The sequence below is a fragment of the Urocitellus parryii genome, chromosome 11 (assembly GCF_045843805.1).
Source record: "Urocitellus parryii isolate mUroPar1 chromosome 11, mUroPar1.hap1, whole genome shotgun sequence".
Taxonomy (NCBI): Eukaryota; Metazoa; Chordata; class Mammalia; order Rodentia; family Sciuridae; genus Urocitellus; species Urocitellus parryii.
Window position 1 is genome coordinate 120,390,029 of NC_135541.1, and position 17,062 is coordinate 120,407,090.

General features: G+C 59.5%; 1 protein-coding gene across 1 annotated transcript; it reads right to left on the reverse strand.

Annotated features, from left to right (window-relative positions):
* Positions 1-1,810: 1,810 nt before the first annotated feature.
* Bcan (brevican) lies at positions 1,811-13,836 on the reverse strand. Its single transcript, XM_026405044.2, has 13 exons — positions 13,746-13,836; positions 12,832-13,203; positions 12,438-12,612; positions 12,079-12,206; positions 11,411-11,704; positions 9,371-9,592; positions 7,991-8,605; positions 4,829-4,936; positions 4,192-4,350; positions 3,422-3,504; positions 2,931-3,075; positions 2,248-2,438; positions 1,811-1,933 (listed from the first exon to the last, which is right to left on the reverse strand). The coding sequence occupies exons 1-13, from the start codon at positions 13,834-13,836 to the stop codon at positions 1,811-1,813; spliced, it is 2,706 nt and encodes a 901-aa protein (XP_026260829.2).
* Positions 13,837-17,062: the final 3,226 nt, after the last annotated feature.

A 17,062-nucleotide genomic window follows, 5' to 3' on the forward strand; every position in this document is an offset into this window, starting at 1 on the left:
GTTTATCCCTAGAACCACAAAAGAAAGAAAAAAAGGACACATCCTGCCCCCTCTCCCCCTGCCTTTTCCTCTTCTGGCCTCCTTCAAAGACTCCCCAGGGTCTTCACTCATAATCCCAGCTACATACCTTTCAACCCTAAAAGGAATCACAAGCTAATACAAGATACAGCAAGGGGTCTACTGTGGCCCCAGCCTCACCCTCTTTCTTGTAGCTCCTCAAGAAAACAGCCTTATTCCCCAGGCATGCTGGGTGGGGTTGTGCGGGCAAGGGCAGAAGGTGAGCCCTGTGAGGAGGGAATGTGGGGGTAGCTGGGTCTAGGAGGTCAGTGCTGGAATCTCAGAGACCAACTGTTTGGGGTTTAATATAGGGTGGGGAAGGCTCAGGAGTTAGTTGAGAATGGTCTGGAGGGGCCCTTAGTTCCCCCAGCACACACCTGTCCCGAACTGTCCCTGTCTGTCTGTCTGGCCCTGCTGTCTCTGGGCGTCTCCACATCTCTCAGTTTTACTAGATCTTACTGACACTTAGGGAAATTAGTAAGAATTGCACACGTTGGTGCATGTGGTGTGAGAGGGCACAGAGGAGCGTGAAGTCATATGAGTGTCCACATGTGTGTGCATTTGTGCCTGAGTGTGGCTGGGTGCCAGGATCTGCAGAAATGACTCATCCGCATCAAGACTGACCACATCCTGATACACACTTGACCCAAGGCACAATTCTGTGTTCTGTGATGAGGACCACGGAAGAGCTTACACACACACACACACACACAGTCATTCTCCAGTTCTCAGAATGACCTCATCATCTCAATCTCAGCTGACTCACAGTCCCCAGCCCTGGCCGGAAGCCTTACCCTCTGCAGCCAACTACCCGCCTCCCCCGCCCCGGAAGAATCGGAAAGAAAGTCCGCAGCGCCCCCTGGCGGCCTCCTGGGACTCTTCACATATCTCCCGCCTTTGTCCACTCACGCATGCGCACACGGCTCTCTCGGAGCATTCGCAGCGCCCTCTGCAGTCCACACCGGTTAGTACGCAGAATCCTGCCCAGGCTCTTCACCGCCCTTACCTTGGTCTCCTAGTTCCTGCATCTGTGTCTTCCCGGCTGGAGCAAGCCTTCCTGCCATTTCACCTCCACTTCACCTCACTCACACCGCCCCCCACCCCAGAGTAGCCCCAGATGCTGCCTTCCTCTCCGGGACCTCAGCTCGTCCTCCTCCCCACTGAACCAAACATCCTCATTCTGAGCCACTCCTGCTGTCCCCACCCCTTTGGCTTCTTTCATTGCGTGAATGTTTGCTGGGCATCTAGTCTGTGCCGGGCACTGTTCTGCCCTTGACATGGCGGGGACCTCTCCCACCTCTAGAAGCGAATACCCGGATGCTCTACTCTCTGAGCCCTGCCCCCCGCCCCCCACAAAGCAGCATCCGCACTTCTTGGGGCTGAGCACATCTTTATTTCCCGCTGGCTTTACAGGTATTCCATCCTGCAAATCCATTTCCTTGGAAAATCGAGACTGAGTGGGCACAGTGCCCTTTAGAAAAATGGAGGGGCCAGGGTAGCTGGCAGGGAGAGGGCAGCTGAGGCACTTAGGGACTGACCCGTTGCCCTGAGGGGGAAACCTGAAGCCCAGGCCCATCTTGCTGGGGAAGAGGGCCTGGGCTGGGCTGGAGGCCCCCAGGTATTTCCCAGAAGCCCTTCAGGCTGTCACCTGGGCTCCAGCTCCACCCTCTCATGTTTTCACTTCCTGTGGCGGGAAGAGCTCAGGGCGTGAGGGACCTTGGAGGCCCGAGGGCAGTGCTGGGGACAGCAGCATTCAAGGCTTTCCCACTTGGGGACCGGGAGGAGGGCCGGAAGGAAGGGTCCACAGTGCCTTCCAGCGTCCTGGCAGGCTCCCTGGATGTCCTTCTGGGATCTTCACGGCATGCAGAGCCCGGGCCTGGGGACACACACACACACACACACACACTCAGCCTCCACCTGGGCTCCTCTTCCTTCCCAGCCCACCCTGGGTGTGGTGTTCCTGCTCCTGGGCCCTGACCTCACCAATACTTGCCCCATTCACCCCTGAGGAGCACAGAGTGGCTGCTTGTGCTCAGGCACGACCCCTCCAGGGCATTCAGCCACTTCCCTCTACCACTGATCACCCAGGTGTCACTCCAGTTTACACAGCCAGCTGACCGCCGCGCAGAGCTGGGATTGGAGCCCAGGGCTTCTGTTGGCCATGTCCCCCACCAGCCTCCTGGCACTCACAGGCCTGCGGGGCACGCAGGAGATCTGAGGGGGCTCCCAGCGACCATTCTCCTGGCAGCGAATCAGTGGCAGGTTGCGCTGAGCCAGCCCCTCGCGGCACCGATAGCGCAGCACCGTGTCCACTTCGTAGCGCAGCCGTGGGCGGCCGAACACTTGAGCCAGAGGCAGCTCCGGAGGGGGCCCACAGGACACTGCATGGGGAGCACAGTTAGGCGTTAGGAAACTTGCTCTGTCAGGAGGGTTCCCAGAATCCTGATAGGGAGAGGAAATGAGTGGCCACAGCATTACCACCAGGGATGATTTTTTTTTTTTTTTTGGTACCCGGGATTGAACCCAGGGGGCTTAACCTCTGAGCCACATCCCAGCCCTTTCAAAAAAAATATTTTATTAAGAGACAGGGTCTCGCTGAGTTGCTCAGCACCTCGATAAATTGCTGAGGCTGGCTTTGAACTCGAGATCCTCCTGCCTCAGCCTCCCCAGCGCTGGGATTACAGGTGTGCATGCCACCGCACCCAGCTCCCCCTGGGGATTGCGAGTGGACTTCTGTAATTCATTATCCACCACATGGTCAGCCTCCTCTGGGTAGCTTTGTACCCTCCTTCCGTAAGCAATCCTTGGGACCCCCTGGGAAAAGAAAGGCCACCCCTCCTGCAGGGCTTGGACCCTCCCTTGCCCATCCTCACCCAGGCCCATCTTGCAGGTGTAAGACAGGTGATAGTTGCAGGGCACATCACTCCATTGTCCCTCATCGTGCCACACCATGACCACGCAGTTTTCTCCAGACAGGAAGTAGCTGTCAGGCTGTCCAGGGTTCCAGTTCTCGTAGAGCTGGGGGGACGCAGGTGGGAAGAGCCACCGCACCGTGAGCACGGGGTGGGGGAGGGGTAGAGGACTGGGGAGGGTTGGGAGGGACCTCAGGGGAGGGAAGGCTAAGGGCCTGGGGGTTGGAGACACCCGAAGAGGGAATAAGGGGCTTTGGGAGAGGGAGAAGGGGAGCCAGAGAGAGGAGAGAGGGACCTAAGGAGGGGAGGCGGGCCCGGGAGAAGAGGGAGGGGGCCTGGGTAGGGAAAGGCCATCAGCAAAGGAAGGGGCGGAGGTGGGTGACTGCTGGCGGAGGCCAGGCGTGCTTCGAGGAATGAACCAGAGGGAGTGAGGGCCAGCTGAGGCCTCTCACCAGAGGGACGCCGTCCGACCACAGGAAGTCGCCTTCAATGGTCCTGTCATTGAGCCCGATCCACTGGTACTCCCGGTATCGATCTGGGGAAGAGCCGCCGGAGACGGGGCGTGCGGTGAGCGGCACTGCCAGCAGATGGCGCAGATTCCCTGTTACCGGGTGGCCTGCGGGGAGTCCTCGCAGAAATCCGAAACCCACGCCCTCCCCGGGTTTGGCTTTTTGTTTTGTACCCGGCGCTAAGGAACTCGCGTCCTGCGCAACCTCTCTACCACCGAGCTGCATCCCCAGGCCCTCGCTATTTTCTTTTTTGTCTCTTTCGTGGGGGATTGAACCCAAGGGCACTCTATCATGTACCTGTAACTACAACACCAGCTCTTTTAATTTTTCATTTTGGGACAAGGTCTCTGTAAATTGCTGAGGCTGACCTCGAATCGGCGATCCTCCTGCCTCAGCCTCCTAAGTAGCTAAGATTACAGGCGTGGGCCACCGAGCCTGGCCTATCGCTGTTTTCTTTTTTGATCCCTCCAAACCCGGCACGAGGGCCAGAGTGGGGGCAGAGAGCGGGGTGGGGGCTGATACCGCCGTAAGTTCCGGTGGAACCCCAGCCTTCCCCTCCCTAAAGCCCCCTGCCTACGCGTAGAGAGGGAAGGAGAGAGAAGGAAACCGTGAAGGAACACTGGCTGAATGAAGGCAGCCAAGTGATGAGGGTGTCAATCTCGAGTGTGTGCGAGGCGATGGCGAAGGTCCCCTCCCGCCCGGCCCCAGCCCACTGTTGATGAAGTCCTGCTCCTCGGGCGTGCTGATGCTGGCCAGGTGCGCGCCGTACATCCGGCACTGGGTCTCCGCCTCCTCCCAGCTCCTTCGCGTGGAGAAGTGCCTGTAGCAGGCGCCCTGGAAGGCGTCCCAGCCCGGGCTGCAGAAGCGGAGGCCTGGGGCACAGAGGGACAGACATCTTAGGCCGGAGGACCCAGAACGCAGCGAGGTCAGATCTGCAGGCGAGGGACGCGCCTTCTCCCCGCGCCGCAGACCGCGAGGGGCGGGACCGAGGGACAGGAGGGCGGTGCCAAGAAGCTGGCTGGGAATGAGGGGGTCCTGGGCAGGGGTATCGGTGTCTTCAGAAAGAGACAGGGACCATGAGTGTCTGCAATGCTCCATCCTAGAGAATTCGGCTGTCCTCCCTTCCAAGGAGGAGGGCAGGTGGCGTGTACAGAAGGCCAGCAGTGTGCCTCCAAGAGCGACAAATGAAGAACAGGGCTCAGAAAAGTTGTGTCCCCAGGCCTAAAGCGGGGACTCATGGCCCAAACTCGTGCCCTCCCTCTGCCCTTCAGCACTAGCATATTGGGGCAGGGTCCAGGAAGCCTTCAGGGCAGCATGGTATGCCCTCCCCGCCCCCCTCAACACACTCACCAACATCGCACAGGTCCCCCCCATAGCCAGGCAAACACAGGCAGCGGACCCCCTCCTCCTCCTCCAAGCATGTCCCACCATTGTGGCAGGGGCTGGGGACACAGTCACCTGAGGGGGGGAAAGAAGTGAGGTGGGGGAGCAGGGGAGCACACCCATGCAGTCTGAGCCCTGTAGGGGAGGGTCCAGGGGGTCCCCCAATCTTGACCTTCCTGTCTTGGGAGTTGAACGTGGTCCCTGGAGCCAGCCTCTGGCCACAGCCCAGCTCTGAATCCTGGGGCTCTTCCTCCCCTTTCCTCCCGCCCTTCCTTGAGCTCATCACTGGCTCAGCCTGTGCAGGCCACTGTCATGCCCACCTCTGTGGGCCCAGTCCACGAGGGCCCGAGGGGAAGCGGCCAGGAAGGCTCCAGAGTCACTATCGGGGAAGATCCTGGGCTGTCAGTTGTGCGACACTGGGCAGGTCACTTCCCCTCTCTAGGCCCTTTATCTTTGTGCCAGGCCCCAGCAGACTTCTGTATAGTCTAGGTGGGCCACTGGGTGGGACTGCAGAGACCACCAGCAGCAGTGGGTGTGGCCTTCCTGGACTGTCCCTGGCACCTGATATGGGTGTGGTCCAGGCGACTGCTGACCATTCTTCCTGATGTCCACTGGGCAGAACCTTCCAGCCCACTCTCTGTCCTCACCACCGGCACCATCGCAGCAGGCATCTTGGGCCAGAGGACCCCAAAACCCAGAGGGGCTAAGGCTGCCCACTGAAAGGGGTGGGACTAGGCAACCTCTTTGCCCCCCTTCTTGTCTCACCCAGACTTTCCCCCTTACCAGCCTCCACTTGGGGCCTCCTGTAGAGTCTCTAGCCTGACCCATCTCGCCCCCTTTTCGGCCCCCCCTGTTCCAGACAGTCCTCTCAGGCCAACATGCTGCCCTGAAGGCTTCCGGTTTGGTGTGGGGATCTGGCTCCACTTGGCCAAGTCACCTGCCTTCTCTAACTCTCTAGATCCTGGGGTGCAAGGGGGCTGCTCTTAGGTCCAGTCCGGGTGCTGGCTACTGTCAGTTTCTACTCCTTTCCTCACAGGACCCAGGGGACGATGGTTCCACAGACCACCAGTGCTTGCATCCATGACAGGAGGAAACCACATTGAAGCCCAGGCCCACAGTGCTTCACACTGACCGGCCTGCGGTGTCCACTGCCTGGTGGGGTTCGGAGCAGGGACTGGGGAGAAGCTGGAGTTGATTCAAAGAATTACACTGGGATGACCTTGCCGTTTGGGGTAAAAATGAATCAGCTTTTCTAGCGCCTCTCCCTCCCTGGTCTCCCCTCCTGCCAGTAGTTGCTGCCCAGCTGGTCACGCCGCCCCTCCCCCACAGGTGTTTCATTTCATCCATTAAGTGCCAGGCCCAACAGAGAGGCATCCTGGCCACCCGCTGTGCCTCACACTTTCCGCTGCTCCTGCTCTCTGGGCTTCCCGTCCAGCCTTCCAAGCTGGGGAACAGGACCGTCTCTGGTCCTGCCCCACAGGCCACAGTTCCTAGCCCTGGCTGTGACTGCAGGACCTGAGCCCAGGGTACACACTAGGGTGAAAGGACGTGTCCTGGGGCTTTCTCTCCTTCCTCCCTCCCCCTCTTTGAGGCCAGCTACAGTATACGCCTGAAAGCTTTGCCTTTCCTCTTGTTGCAATAGCAGGTCTGGGGACCACTTCCCCCCCTCTAGCTGGGGTAACCCCCCCAGTGGTCTTTTCCCACCAAACCCTTTCCTTACCCTGCAGAGGGCCCAACTCCAGGGCCAGCTGAGCAGAAAGCCCACAGTTGAAATGGGTGAGCCTGGCTTGATGCTGGGGTCCTGAGCCCACCCTGGACCTTCTAGGAGGGGGGCCCGGTTCTGGCCCAGCCTTCTCCACGAGCCTGCACTGGGATCTGAACCTTCTGTGAGCAGGTGGGCTTCTCCCAGATCCCCGAACCTAACTTCTCGCTCCTTCTCCCTCCACATTCCTCCTCTAGCATCTTCTCCAGAAGGGGAGACTCTGAGATCCTTTGGGTTCGGGGAGGGGAAACCATTCTTCCTGGGGGCAGGGGTGGTGATTAGTGCAGGGGTTAGTGGAGGGGAGGTGAGGGCAGCAGCTGGAGTTAGACAGTGTCTCCTGCTAAGATGTGGGGGTGGGGATGAGGGGCCAGGGCACCTGAAGGCCAAGGAGCTGGCCCTATGGTTTCTCGATCAATACTCTCGACAGGAGCCACCCGAGTGGACCAAAAATGAACAGAAATGCTCAACGCACGGCCCCAGGCTGTGGGGTCCCTCCCCGTCAGGAGTGAGGGACCACAGCTCTCAGTCCCCCTGCAGATGGACAGCTGACCGCTTCTCTGGGGCAATGTGTACAGTCAAATCTGGGATGTCAGCGGTCAAGAGGGGGAGTGTAGACAGGTGTGAGGAGGAGCTGGGGGGGGGCAGCAAGGGGCGGTTAGACCATGAGGACAGGAAAGCCTGGAGCCGGAAGAAGAGACCAGGAGACACAGAGAGGCCATGACACGGAGCCAAAGAGAAGCTCCCGACACAGAAGCATGGGGTGAGAAGGATGGGCAGCTTCAGAGGGAGACAGGGGGCCACAGTTTGGTTACAAAGCAGTTTAATAGAGATTTATTTCCAAGGCTTGTTTTCCATGAAACAGTCGGAAAAAAAAATACTTCACAGAAGTAGTCGCTTAAGGCTCTGTAGGGGGAGGGCTCTCCTGGACCCCAGAGGGCGAAGGGCAGGGATGGACTCCCAGGCTTCCCTGAGATCAGTGGGAGGTGTCCAAAGGGGACAGCACGGGAAAGGGGTCGGGAGGGAGCAGAGGAAGACAGGCCTGACCCCAAAGGATGCCATGGGTGACCAGGGCATCCTGAAGAGGCATGAGGAGGTACTGCGGGGTCAGTGAGATGTGAGTCACAAGTAGAGTTCCCGAGGACAGAAGGGTCACGGGTGGTCAGCAGTGGGGCTGGGGTCACAGGGTGAGGACTCAGAGAACTGGGGTGGAAGTCACCGGGTGGGGTGCCGAGATGGGAGACCCACAGGGAAGAGGACGAGGAGAGTCGGGGACAAGGGGGATTAAAGGACCCTGGGCCGGGTGATCCCGAGCTGCAGGAGGGGGAAAGGGAGGATCACGAGGAAGCTGGAGCCCTGGGCAGAGTTACCTGATGAGGGGGCCACGGCCACTCCGCCGCGGCTGGCGCTGTCAGTGGGCAGCACCGGCTGGGCCTGCACCGAGGTCCCTGCGGGGATGGTTCTCCCAGAGTCCTCTTCAGAGGGGGCTTCCAGCTCTCCGGTCCCCTCGGGGGCCTGTGTGGCTGGAGGCAGGGAGGTGGCATCCTCGGAGCTCCCTGTCTCTTCGCTCTCTCCTCGAGGGACCTCAGAAAGCTCAGGACCCTCGATTTCCTCCCCAACCAGAGTGGAAGATGGTGGGGACGCCAGGGTCCCCTCCCTGGGAGTGAGCAGAGTCTCGGTAGGCGGTCCACGGACCCTGGGAGGCCTGGGAGTTCCTGACTGTCCCTCGGGAGGTGGGGACGCTCCGGGCTGCAGGACTGCCCTTGCTGGCGGGGAGGCCTGGGACGGCGAGTCCTCCACTTCCGGCTCCGTGGGGACAGGGCTGCTGAACTCGCTGGGCCATGCCCATAGGTCCTCGTCCTCCGCCGCCTCCTCTTCCTCCTGCTCCTCTGCCTCTTCTTCGTCCTCGTATCTCTCTTCTTCCTCCAACATCTGGTCCTCGTTAGAGGACCCGGTGGGCGGTACAACGGATTGGGTTTCAAATTCTGGGCAGAGAACAGAGTTCAGCACCAGGGACAGCACCCCACAGTCTTGTGGGAGGAAGGACGGGAGGGAAAAAGGGGGGGGGCTGGGGAAAGCGGGTGGGGGAGAGCCTGGCCTGGGAGGGCTGGTCTGTGTTCCACACAGGGGGACTGCAACCTGAGCCCCACTGTTGGGGCGTTTTTGTTTGCTTGGTTTTTGGTCCCTGGGATTAACCCCCTGGGCCACATCCCAGCCCTGTTTTCCATTTCATTCAGTGACAGGGTCTCATTGAGTTGCTTAGGGCCTCACTAAGTTGCTGAGGCTGGTTTTGAACTTGCCATCCTCCTGCCTCAGCCTCCTGAGTCGCTGGGATCACAGGTGCGCACCGAGTACCCGGCTGTTGGAGCCATATTTAAGAAGGGCTGCGAGCTGTCAAGAGCTCAGGAAAACAGGGCGGTTGTGTCCCCCTCTTCTAGTCTGTCAATCCTCTGTTTCAGGTAGGAAAGGCCAGGAGGGGCCAACGAAGGGACAACTCTCTTTCCCAGGGGCAGCCCCTTAGTCCAGGCATCTCTAGCCCCAGAGAGTCAGGGGTGGAGTTGAGCAGAAAAGCAACATTCAGGAGAGGGACAGGGCAGGGACAGGGGAGAGGCCACGCACCACTAAGCCCAGAAAGGACAGGCCCAACTCATGGCAGCCGCGCCCCCAGCATCTACCTGGGCTGTGACCCTCTGCCCTCAGCCTCTCTGAGGTGGCAACATCTCCCCAGGGTTAGGGGACGTTTGAGTTACCTAGGAGGGTTCTGGGGGCCTCGGCTGGGTCCTCTGGAGTGGAGCTTCCGCCTCCTCCATCCTCCATGACGGGAATGGAGTAGATGGCTCCACGGGACTCACTCTCCACTGCCTCCGGAGGCAACTGCAGTTCCTCCAGGGTCTCTGTCACTGTGACAATGGCCTCTAGTCCATCAGAGGCTGGGAGGGAGACCTCGGGCGTGGCAGAGGGCTGGGCAGCGTCTGGCAGGAGGAAAAGTCCAATGGATGACTGAACAGACCCTGGGCCCCCCAGGGTCGTGGTCTGCAGGCAAGGGCTCTGGGTTAGCCTGTCTGACACCCCGGGATTGTCTCAGCTCTCTCCAAAACTCTCCATGGAGGGTCCCAGGGGCAGCACCCACAACATGGTCACCAATTCCCCAAGTGCTCATCAAGGGTGTCATGCTAAGCCTTCTCCTGGGCATGGAGGACACAGTGTAGAGTCAAATAGCAAGCTTCCTGCCCTCGAGGGGATTTATACTCTAGATACAGGCAAAAAACAGATACGCACAGTTATAATGAAACCATATAAAGGACAACTGAGCGGGACTAGAAGACAGTGATGGGAAGTTCTGTGCCAGAAAGACCCAGGTGAGAGCTGATCCCTTGAGTGAGGGGTTGGAGGTGGAAGAATGGATGGGAGGGTCTCAGCACCTTGAGACCCTGGTCTTGGATTAAGGTGCCAGTCATCTTTTTTTTTTTTTTTTTTTTTTTTTTAAAGAGAGAGTGAGAGAGAGAGAGAGAGTGAGAGAGAGAGAGAGAATCTTCAATATTCACTCTTTAGTTCTCGGCGGACACAACATCCCTGCCGGTATGTGGTGCTGAGGATCGAACCCGGGCCGCACGCATGCCAGGCGAGCGCGCCACCGCTTGAGCCACATCCCCAGCCCGGTGCCAGTCATCTTAATTTTGTTTTTGTACTGGGGATTTAATCTCAGGTGCTTTGCCACTGAGCCACATCCCCAGCCCTTTCTATTTTTTTTTTTTAAATTTTGAGACAGAGTCTCACTAAGTTGCTTAGAGCCTTGCTAAGTTTCAAAGGCTGGCCTTAAACTTGAGACCCTCCTGCCTCAGCCTCCAGAGCTGCTGGGATTACAGGCATGACCCACTACGCCTGGTGGGATATTTGAAATGGATGGGGACAGGCTCCAACCCCCTGGTACCGGAGAAACACTTGACAGTCTCTACCTGAGGATCTGAGTGTTGACACAAGAGGGCAAAGGAAGGGGCCATGTCCTAGGGGCACCTGCTGTTTTCAAGTATCCAGAGGTTTGGGACGGATCACCTCATCCTCTGGGAAGGGGACTGAGAGCAGAAAACCAAGGAAGCAAAGGGCCAAGAAAAGTCCTGAGGGCTGGTCTGTGTCCAGCCAGGTGGAAAAGGGACAGTGCGTCCCTGTCCTCGTCACCTGCCCCAGTGAGCCTGGCTCCACGGGACCAGGAAACCTGGTCTCTGGGGCCTGTGCTCCACCTGTAGTCTTCCTCCCTTCCTCCCTGCTCCTCCTCCTCCATCTCCTCCTCCTGCTTCTTCCTGGAGAGAGGTTCTGGCCTCATAACTGTGCCCAACTGTCCTTGAGGTCCTGCTTCCTGTGGGGGTGGGGATCCTCCGCCCATCACTGTCTGGTGGCTGCAGATCTGACACCTCTAAGCTGCGTTCTAGTTCTAGAACCCTTCTGGAGGCCTGGGGTTAGCAGGAAGAACAGGAGCAGATGGTTTTCATTGGATGCAGAGGCTGTCAGTCATCTCTGCTCTGCCAATAAGCAGACAGGAAACGAGAGGCCGATGTGAAACTGGAGGAGACAGGCCTGGACTAGTGTTGGGAAGGCGACGCCAACGGTGACCACTCCCTGGGGCCACGGAGTGGAGTGAGACCACCCCAGGGGCAGCCCAGGAACTCGAGTCCTGGCTGAGAAACTGGGGACCAGGCCAAGGACCCAGGAGAAGGGCTTTGGCTGAAGCTGGGGCCGGACTTCCAGGCTGGCCCTGGTCCCTGAGGGCGGCCCCCCTCTGGGCAGGGGCTCACCTCGGAAGCAGTAGACGTTGAAGCGGCTGTGCTGGTTGGGGAAGCCGGTCTGGTTGGGGAAGAGGAAGAGGGTCTTGACGCCCGGCAGGCCCCCGCCACAGCGCTGGCTGGGTGTGACGATGGGGTAGCGCACACTGCCGTCGGCCAGCCAGCCCGGGCTGCAGCGGTCCAGGCCACCATCCCAGGCCGCGTAGAGCTGGCCCGTGGTGGCGATCTCGGCGCCCCGCTCCCGGCAGTAGGCCCGCGCCTCCTCCAGCGTCAGCTTGTCTGGAGGGGCACCCAGGAAGAGTTCTCCTGGGGAGAAGAGGAGGCCGGGTCACCGGCGGTCAGTGGACACTTCTACCCTGGACACTCACGGGACCCTGAGCAAGCTTCTCCGGGCTTCTGTCCCCTGGTGTGTGGTCAGCTGTCCCCCCAACCTCACGATGGATATGAGGGCTCAGGGGAACCTGGCCCCACTTCCTCGTTCTGCAGACCGTCATGGGCGGAGATCTATGATGACAGTTTACAGAGAGGGACACTGATGTCTCCTTACCCCCCCCCCCCCCCGCCTGCCTCCCTGCCTCGGGAAATGCATGAGGGACAATAAGGCCCTGTGAGGCGGCAGGAGGACCTATGGGCGGTGCTGGAGAAGGGACTTGTCCCCGGGAGCCCTCAGTTCCAATCACCGTTCAGGTCTTCAGCGTAACAGTAGACGTCGTAGAGGTCCTCCGGGTCCACCACCCCGTAGTTCCGGACCCCCGGGAAGCCGTCCATGTCTCCGTAGCAGGCCTCGCGGGGGGTCTGGATGGGGTACCTGGGACGGGAGGGCAGAGGGTGAGCAGGTGCCTCTGCCCGGGGGGCCAGCCTCCATGCGCCCTGCTCAACCCTGACCCTCTCAGCGCAGGGCTGCCAGCCCAGCTCTGCAGGGAAGCAGGTCCTCTCCCGTCCTCCTCGACCAGCCTCCTTCCCCAGAGGCCAGGAGCCTGGTGCCTCCAGCCTCATGCAGAACCGGAGGCCACGGCCTGGGTCACAGCCCCTCACGCACCTCACGGTCTGGTCCGACAGCCAGCCAGCGTCACACTGCTCGTAGCCCCCCAGGTAGGCGGCGTAGAGCTGCTCCGGGGTGGCGATGCGGGCTCCAATTCGGGCACAGGCTTCCTGGGCCACGGCAAAGGAGAAAGCATAGCGGGCAGAGCCCTCCCGGTAGAGGAAGACGACCCCTGAGGACAGAGAGGACCTGAGCCAGGTGATCACCCAGTGCGCTGATCCCCATCCCCCAGCCTCCTTGTGCACCAGGGGTAAAATCCAAATTGCTCTCACTCTACAGCATGAGAGACTTAAGTTAGACTGTGGCCCCTTTTCCAACTCAGACTGCGGGCTCCCCAGAGCAGGAGTCTTTGCCTCCCTCTTCCCGGATCCTCTGGGCGGCGCACTCTTACCTTTGACCTTGACCTCTATGGCGTCGCTGCTGTCGTCGATGCCGTGCTGGACCTCGCAGCGGTAGATGCCCGAGTCGTTGGGCCGCAGCTCGCTCAGCACCAGGGACACGTCGGTGAGCGACGCGGGGTAGGCGGGCAGCGCCACGCGGAACCGGTAGGCCTCGCTCACCTTGACGCGCAGCCCCCGCGCCACCAGCACCTCCGCCTCGCGGCCCCCGGACAGGAAGGTCCACTTGACCCGCGGGGACCCCGGCGCCGCCCTGCGGCTTGGCGGCCGCAGGTAGTGGACGTGGCAGGGGATGGTGAGGTCGCCGCCCAGCACCCCCCGCAGCGGCGCGGTGCCCGCGATGCGCACGCGGAAGGCGCGGTCCTCTGTGGGCGGGAGGGACACGGAGCTGGACTGGACCCTCGGCCACCGCGCAGTCGCCACTCCACCACCTGCAGTCCCTCTTCCACCCAGCACCCCGGCCGGCTGGACCGGGTCCTGCTGCCCTGACTTTAGGCCCTCCAGGACCGTCCCCTAGGGTCCCCTGATGCCACCCCAGGGTCCTCACTCTGCACCCCAAGGTCCTCCAACCAGGACGCCCAGGGCCTTCAGACTCCCAGACTCCCCGCCTCTCCCCTTCAGGGTTAACTCCAATTCCGCTCCTTTCTGCCTCCAGATCCACTCATCTGCCCTAGCCTCCCCCTCTGTCCTCCACTCAGAGGCCCTCAGCCTCGCCCTCGTGCTGCTTCCTAGCCCTGCCACCAACCAAGACACCCCTGCCTACCGTGGGACCCGCACCCTCTCCGCAGGCCCCCTATTTGACCTCCTCCCAACGCCCCCCAAGGCTGGAAGCAATTGTTAGGGTTGAAAAGAAACCAGCCTCTACCGCAGGGGACAGAGGGAAAGGACCCTGAGCAGGGATGCTCACCTGAGCTGTCCCCTTCCAGGACATCAGCGAGGGCTGCGGGGACCTGGGTCAGGGCCAGGGCTGTCAGCAGGCCTGCCAGGAGTGAGGCCATGCTGCAGGCTGGTGAAGATACTAGAGGAGGAAAGATGGAGTTAGACTTCAGGATGGACTTCCCCTGACTGACTGCCACACCCAGCTCCGGAGGTAGACAGCGTCTGCGGCACCATCAACTCTGTGTCTGGTCCCTGTCCCCTTGCCAAGGGATTCCTCCTCAGAGCCAAGGTCTTCCTCCTAGTCAACACTGTGTGACCTGGGCCAGGTTCCTTGCTCTCTCTGGGCTTTTTTTCTTACTGTGAAAACAGCATTATTAACTCCCACTTCATAAGCTGCACTGAGCCTTGGGCTTTGTGAGAACTTTACATTAAACAACCAGCATTGTCGGCCACGGTGGTGCAGGCCTAGAATCCCAGTCACTTGGGAAGCCCGGGCGGGAAGACCTCAAGTTCAAAGCCTGCCTCAGCAATTTAGAGAGGCCCTGTCTCAAAATAATAAATAAAAAGGGGCTGGAGGGCCCGGGTTGTGGCTCAGTGGTGGAACACTTGCCCGGCATGTGTGAGACACAGGGTTCCATTCTTAGCATCGCATATAAATATATGAATAAAATAAAGGTCCATCAACATCAAAAAATATATTTTAAAAAAAGGGGCTGGGAATGTGGCTCAGTGGTTAAGCACCCCTGGGTTCTATCCCTGGTATCTGCACCCCCCCCAACAAAAACAGGTGGCACATGCTTGTAATCCCAGCCACTCAGGAGGCTGAGACAGGAGGATCATGAGTTGTAAGCCAGCCTCAGCAACTTAGCGAGGCCCTGAGCAACTCAGTGAGACATTGTCTCTAAATAAAAACTATAAAAATGGCTGAGGATGTGGCTCAGTGGTTAAGTGCCCCTGGGCTCAATCCCCAGTACCAAGAACATAAAAGAACCCCTGTATCAATGCACAGCATGAGGCACACAGTAGGAGATTAGTAAATGCTTATAACATTAGTAAATGCTTATAACAGTTGGCCTTCCCTATCCGTGGGTTCCATATCTGTGCATTCTGCAGATCAAAATATTCAGGAAAACCTGTCTGCACTGAACGCGTACAGATCTTCTTGTCATTAGCTCCCGAGCAGCGCAGTGTAATAATAATGGTTTCCGTTGAACTGGGAAGTATAAGAAGTCCGGAGATGACTTAGAATCACAAGAGGTTGTGCACAGGTCATAGGCACATAGTAGGCCACTTTATATAAGGGACCTGAGCCTCTGCAGAGTTTGGTATTTGTGGGGGGCAGGGGTTCCTAGAACCAATGCCCCCCCCATTCTGGCAATAGTACTTAGAACTCCACCTGCCCTCCCGGTGCCACATGCCTTCCTTGAACCAGAGCCTCCTCTTCCCCTAGGACCCCTCCAACCTTTCCTGCCCATTCCTTCCTCCCTGGGGACCATACCCACCTGGCCTCCTCCAGGAAGGCCTCCTGGCCGGAACCTGGGCAATGCACAAATCCTCCCCAGCCCAGCCCCTCCTCTTCCTCTGTGTGGGGGTTTCCTTTTGGTTTTTGTGCAGGGGATTGAATCCAGGGCACTCCACCATGGAGCTAAGTGGTTGAGGGTCTTGCTAAGTGGCCCAGGTTGGCCTCGAATTTTCGATCCTCCTGCCTCAGCCTCCTGAGCTCCTGGGATTCCAGGCGTGGGCCACCGTGTCCAGCCAGCCCCCTGTCCCCTGCCTCTGCTCTGCAGGCCCGTCACCCTCGGACCCCCCTTCCCCACCGCCCTCCCTCTTCCTCCCAGCTATTCCTTTCTGCCTGGCGCGGGCTTTCCCACCGGATCTCCCGCTCACAACCCAGCTGGGACAAAGCCCCCGTCTCTGCCGGTCTGGACCCCATCCAGCCTCTCCTCCCCCACCCCACCTTTTGTAAAGGCCCCAGGCTGGGGGTAGGCTAAGGGGGGGTGAGAATAAGAGGGAGCGAGCACCCCTTCCTACCCCTGGTGGTCAGACGCTCCGGAACTCAGAATCATCTTCTAAATATCTCAAATCTTCTGAGAGGTGGAGTGGGACACGGGGAAACCGAGACTGATGCCCAGAAAGGGACAGAGCTGCCCCTAGGTCCCCAGCAAAGACAAGTCGGGCACATGCCAGCGTGCCCCCAGGAGGGAAGGCTGGAGAGCTAGTGTCCAACATCAGCTTTAAAGGTCAGCTAGACTTAGAAGAATATGGGGACCCGAGTTGGCCATGGAAGAAGCTGATGACGCAGCAGGAGGGATGAAGGTTAGACTGTAGGCAGGACTCCTAGAGATCAGGCTTATTCTTACTGGCTACTCACGGCCGCTCCTGGTACACTGAATGTTTAACCTCCATCTTCCCTGCCCTTTCAGGGTCTGCCTTCATACATGTCCTCTCCCTCCTGAGCCTGAACTGATGGGAAATTGTCCTCTCCTCCTGGATCCTCTCCTAGGCTCTCCTGCCTCTCCTCCACTTCAACCTCTGAGTTGGTCATACTCAGGGAGGAGAGGCAGGAGGCTCAGGGCCTCTGACCGGAGGAGGTTGCTGACAGGACCAAGCAGGGGGTGCTGAGGCCAGCTCCGGGCTGGGGACCCTGGGCTGGAAGGGGGACCTTTTGGCGTGAGCGGCAGGGCTCACTGGTGCCAGGAGACCGTGTGCCATGCATCTGAGCTGGCTGGGCCCCTCTCTCTGGTGGAAGCGGAGCTGGGGCCAGGACCCGGGCCACCCTCCCGCCTCTGCCCTACAGGAGGACGAGGGAAGAGGCTCTGAGGTCAGGGAGGACCATGGAGACCTGGAGGCCAACCCACCCCATCTCTAAGAGTGGGAGTCCCAAACCAGAGGGTCCAGTTCTTGGAGAGCGCCATCTCTCCTCTCCCCAGGGTCACACGGGAGCCCTAGATTTGGACACCCGGATCCCCTGCCCACACCACCCTCTCCGCTCCAGCCTGAGTCTCTGCCCTTGTCTTATGTCCCAAGCTGTTCAGGAACTTTCCTCCTGTTACAGGTCATTGCTGTTGACCATGGACGTCCACCTCCTGCCCAGACCCGGTCCACAGGGAATCAGGAGCCTCTGCACACGTGCCAACTTGAGCGTGTGGGCACGCGGGACACCCACCACCTGCATGCTGAGTGCCCACTGGGTGGCAGTCCAAGGTCTGCTCCAGAGGACCTGAGCCCCAGCCAGCACCCAGCCAGCAGGGTCAGTAGGGAGGCACTGAGGCCAGACCTCCACCTCAGCAGGAGGGAAGCTCTGGGTCACGCCTTGGTGACTGTCTGAGGAACAACTTGTACATA

Bases quoted from the DNA above. Each gene is read 5' to 3' on its own strand.
- Bcan (XM_026405044.2), bottom strand. From the start codon at position 13,836: ATGGCCTCACTCCTGGCAGGCCTGCTGACAGCCCTGGCCCTGACCCAG. The intron at 4,937-7,990 runs GTAACTCTGCCC...TCCCCCCCTCAG, and splicing joins GGCCGTGGCCCCCTCATCAG to GTGACTGTGTCCCCAGCCCC. The intron at 3,505-4,191 runs GTGGGCTGGGGC...GCTCTTCCCCAG, and splicing joins GGAGCAGGACTTCATCAACA to ATCGATACCGGGAGTACCAG.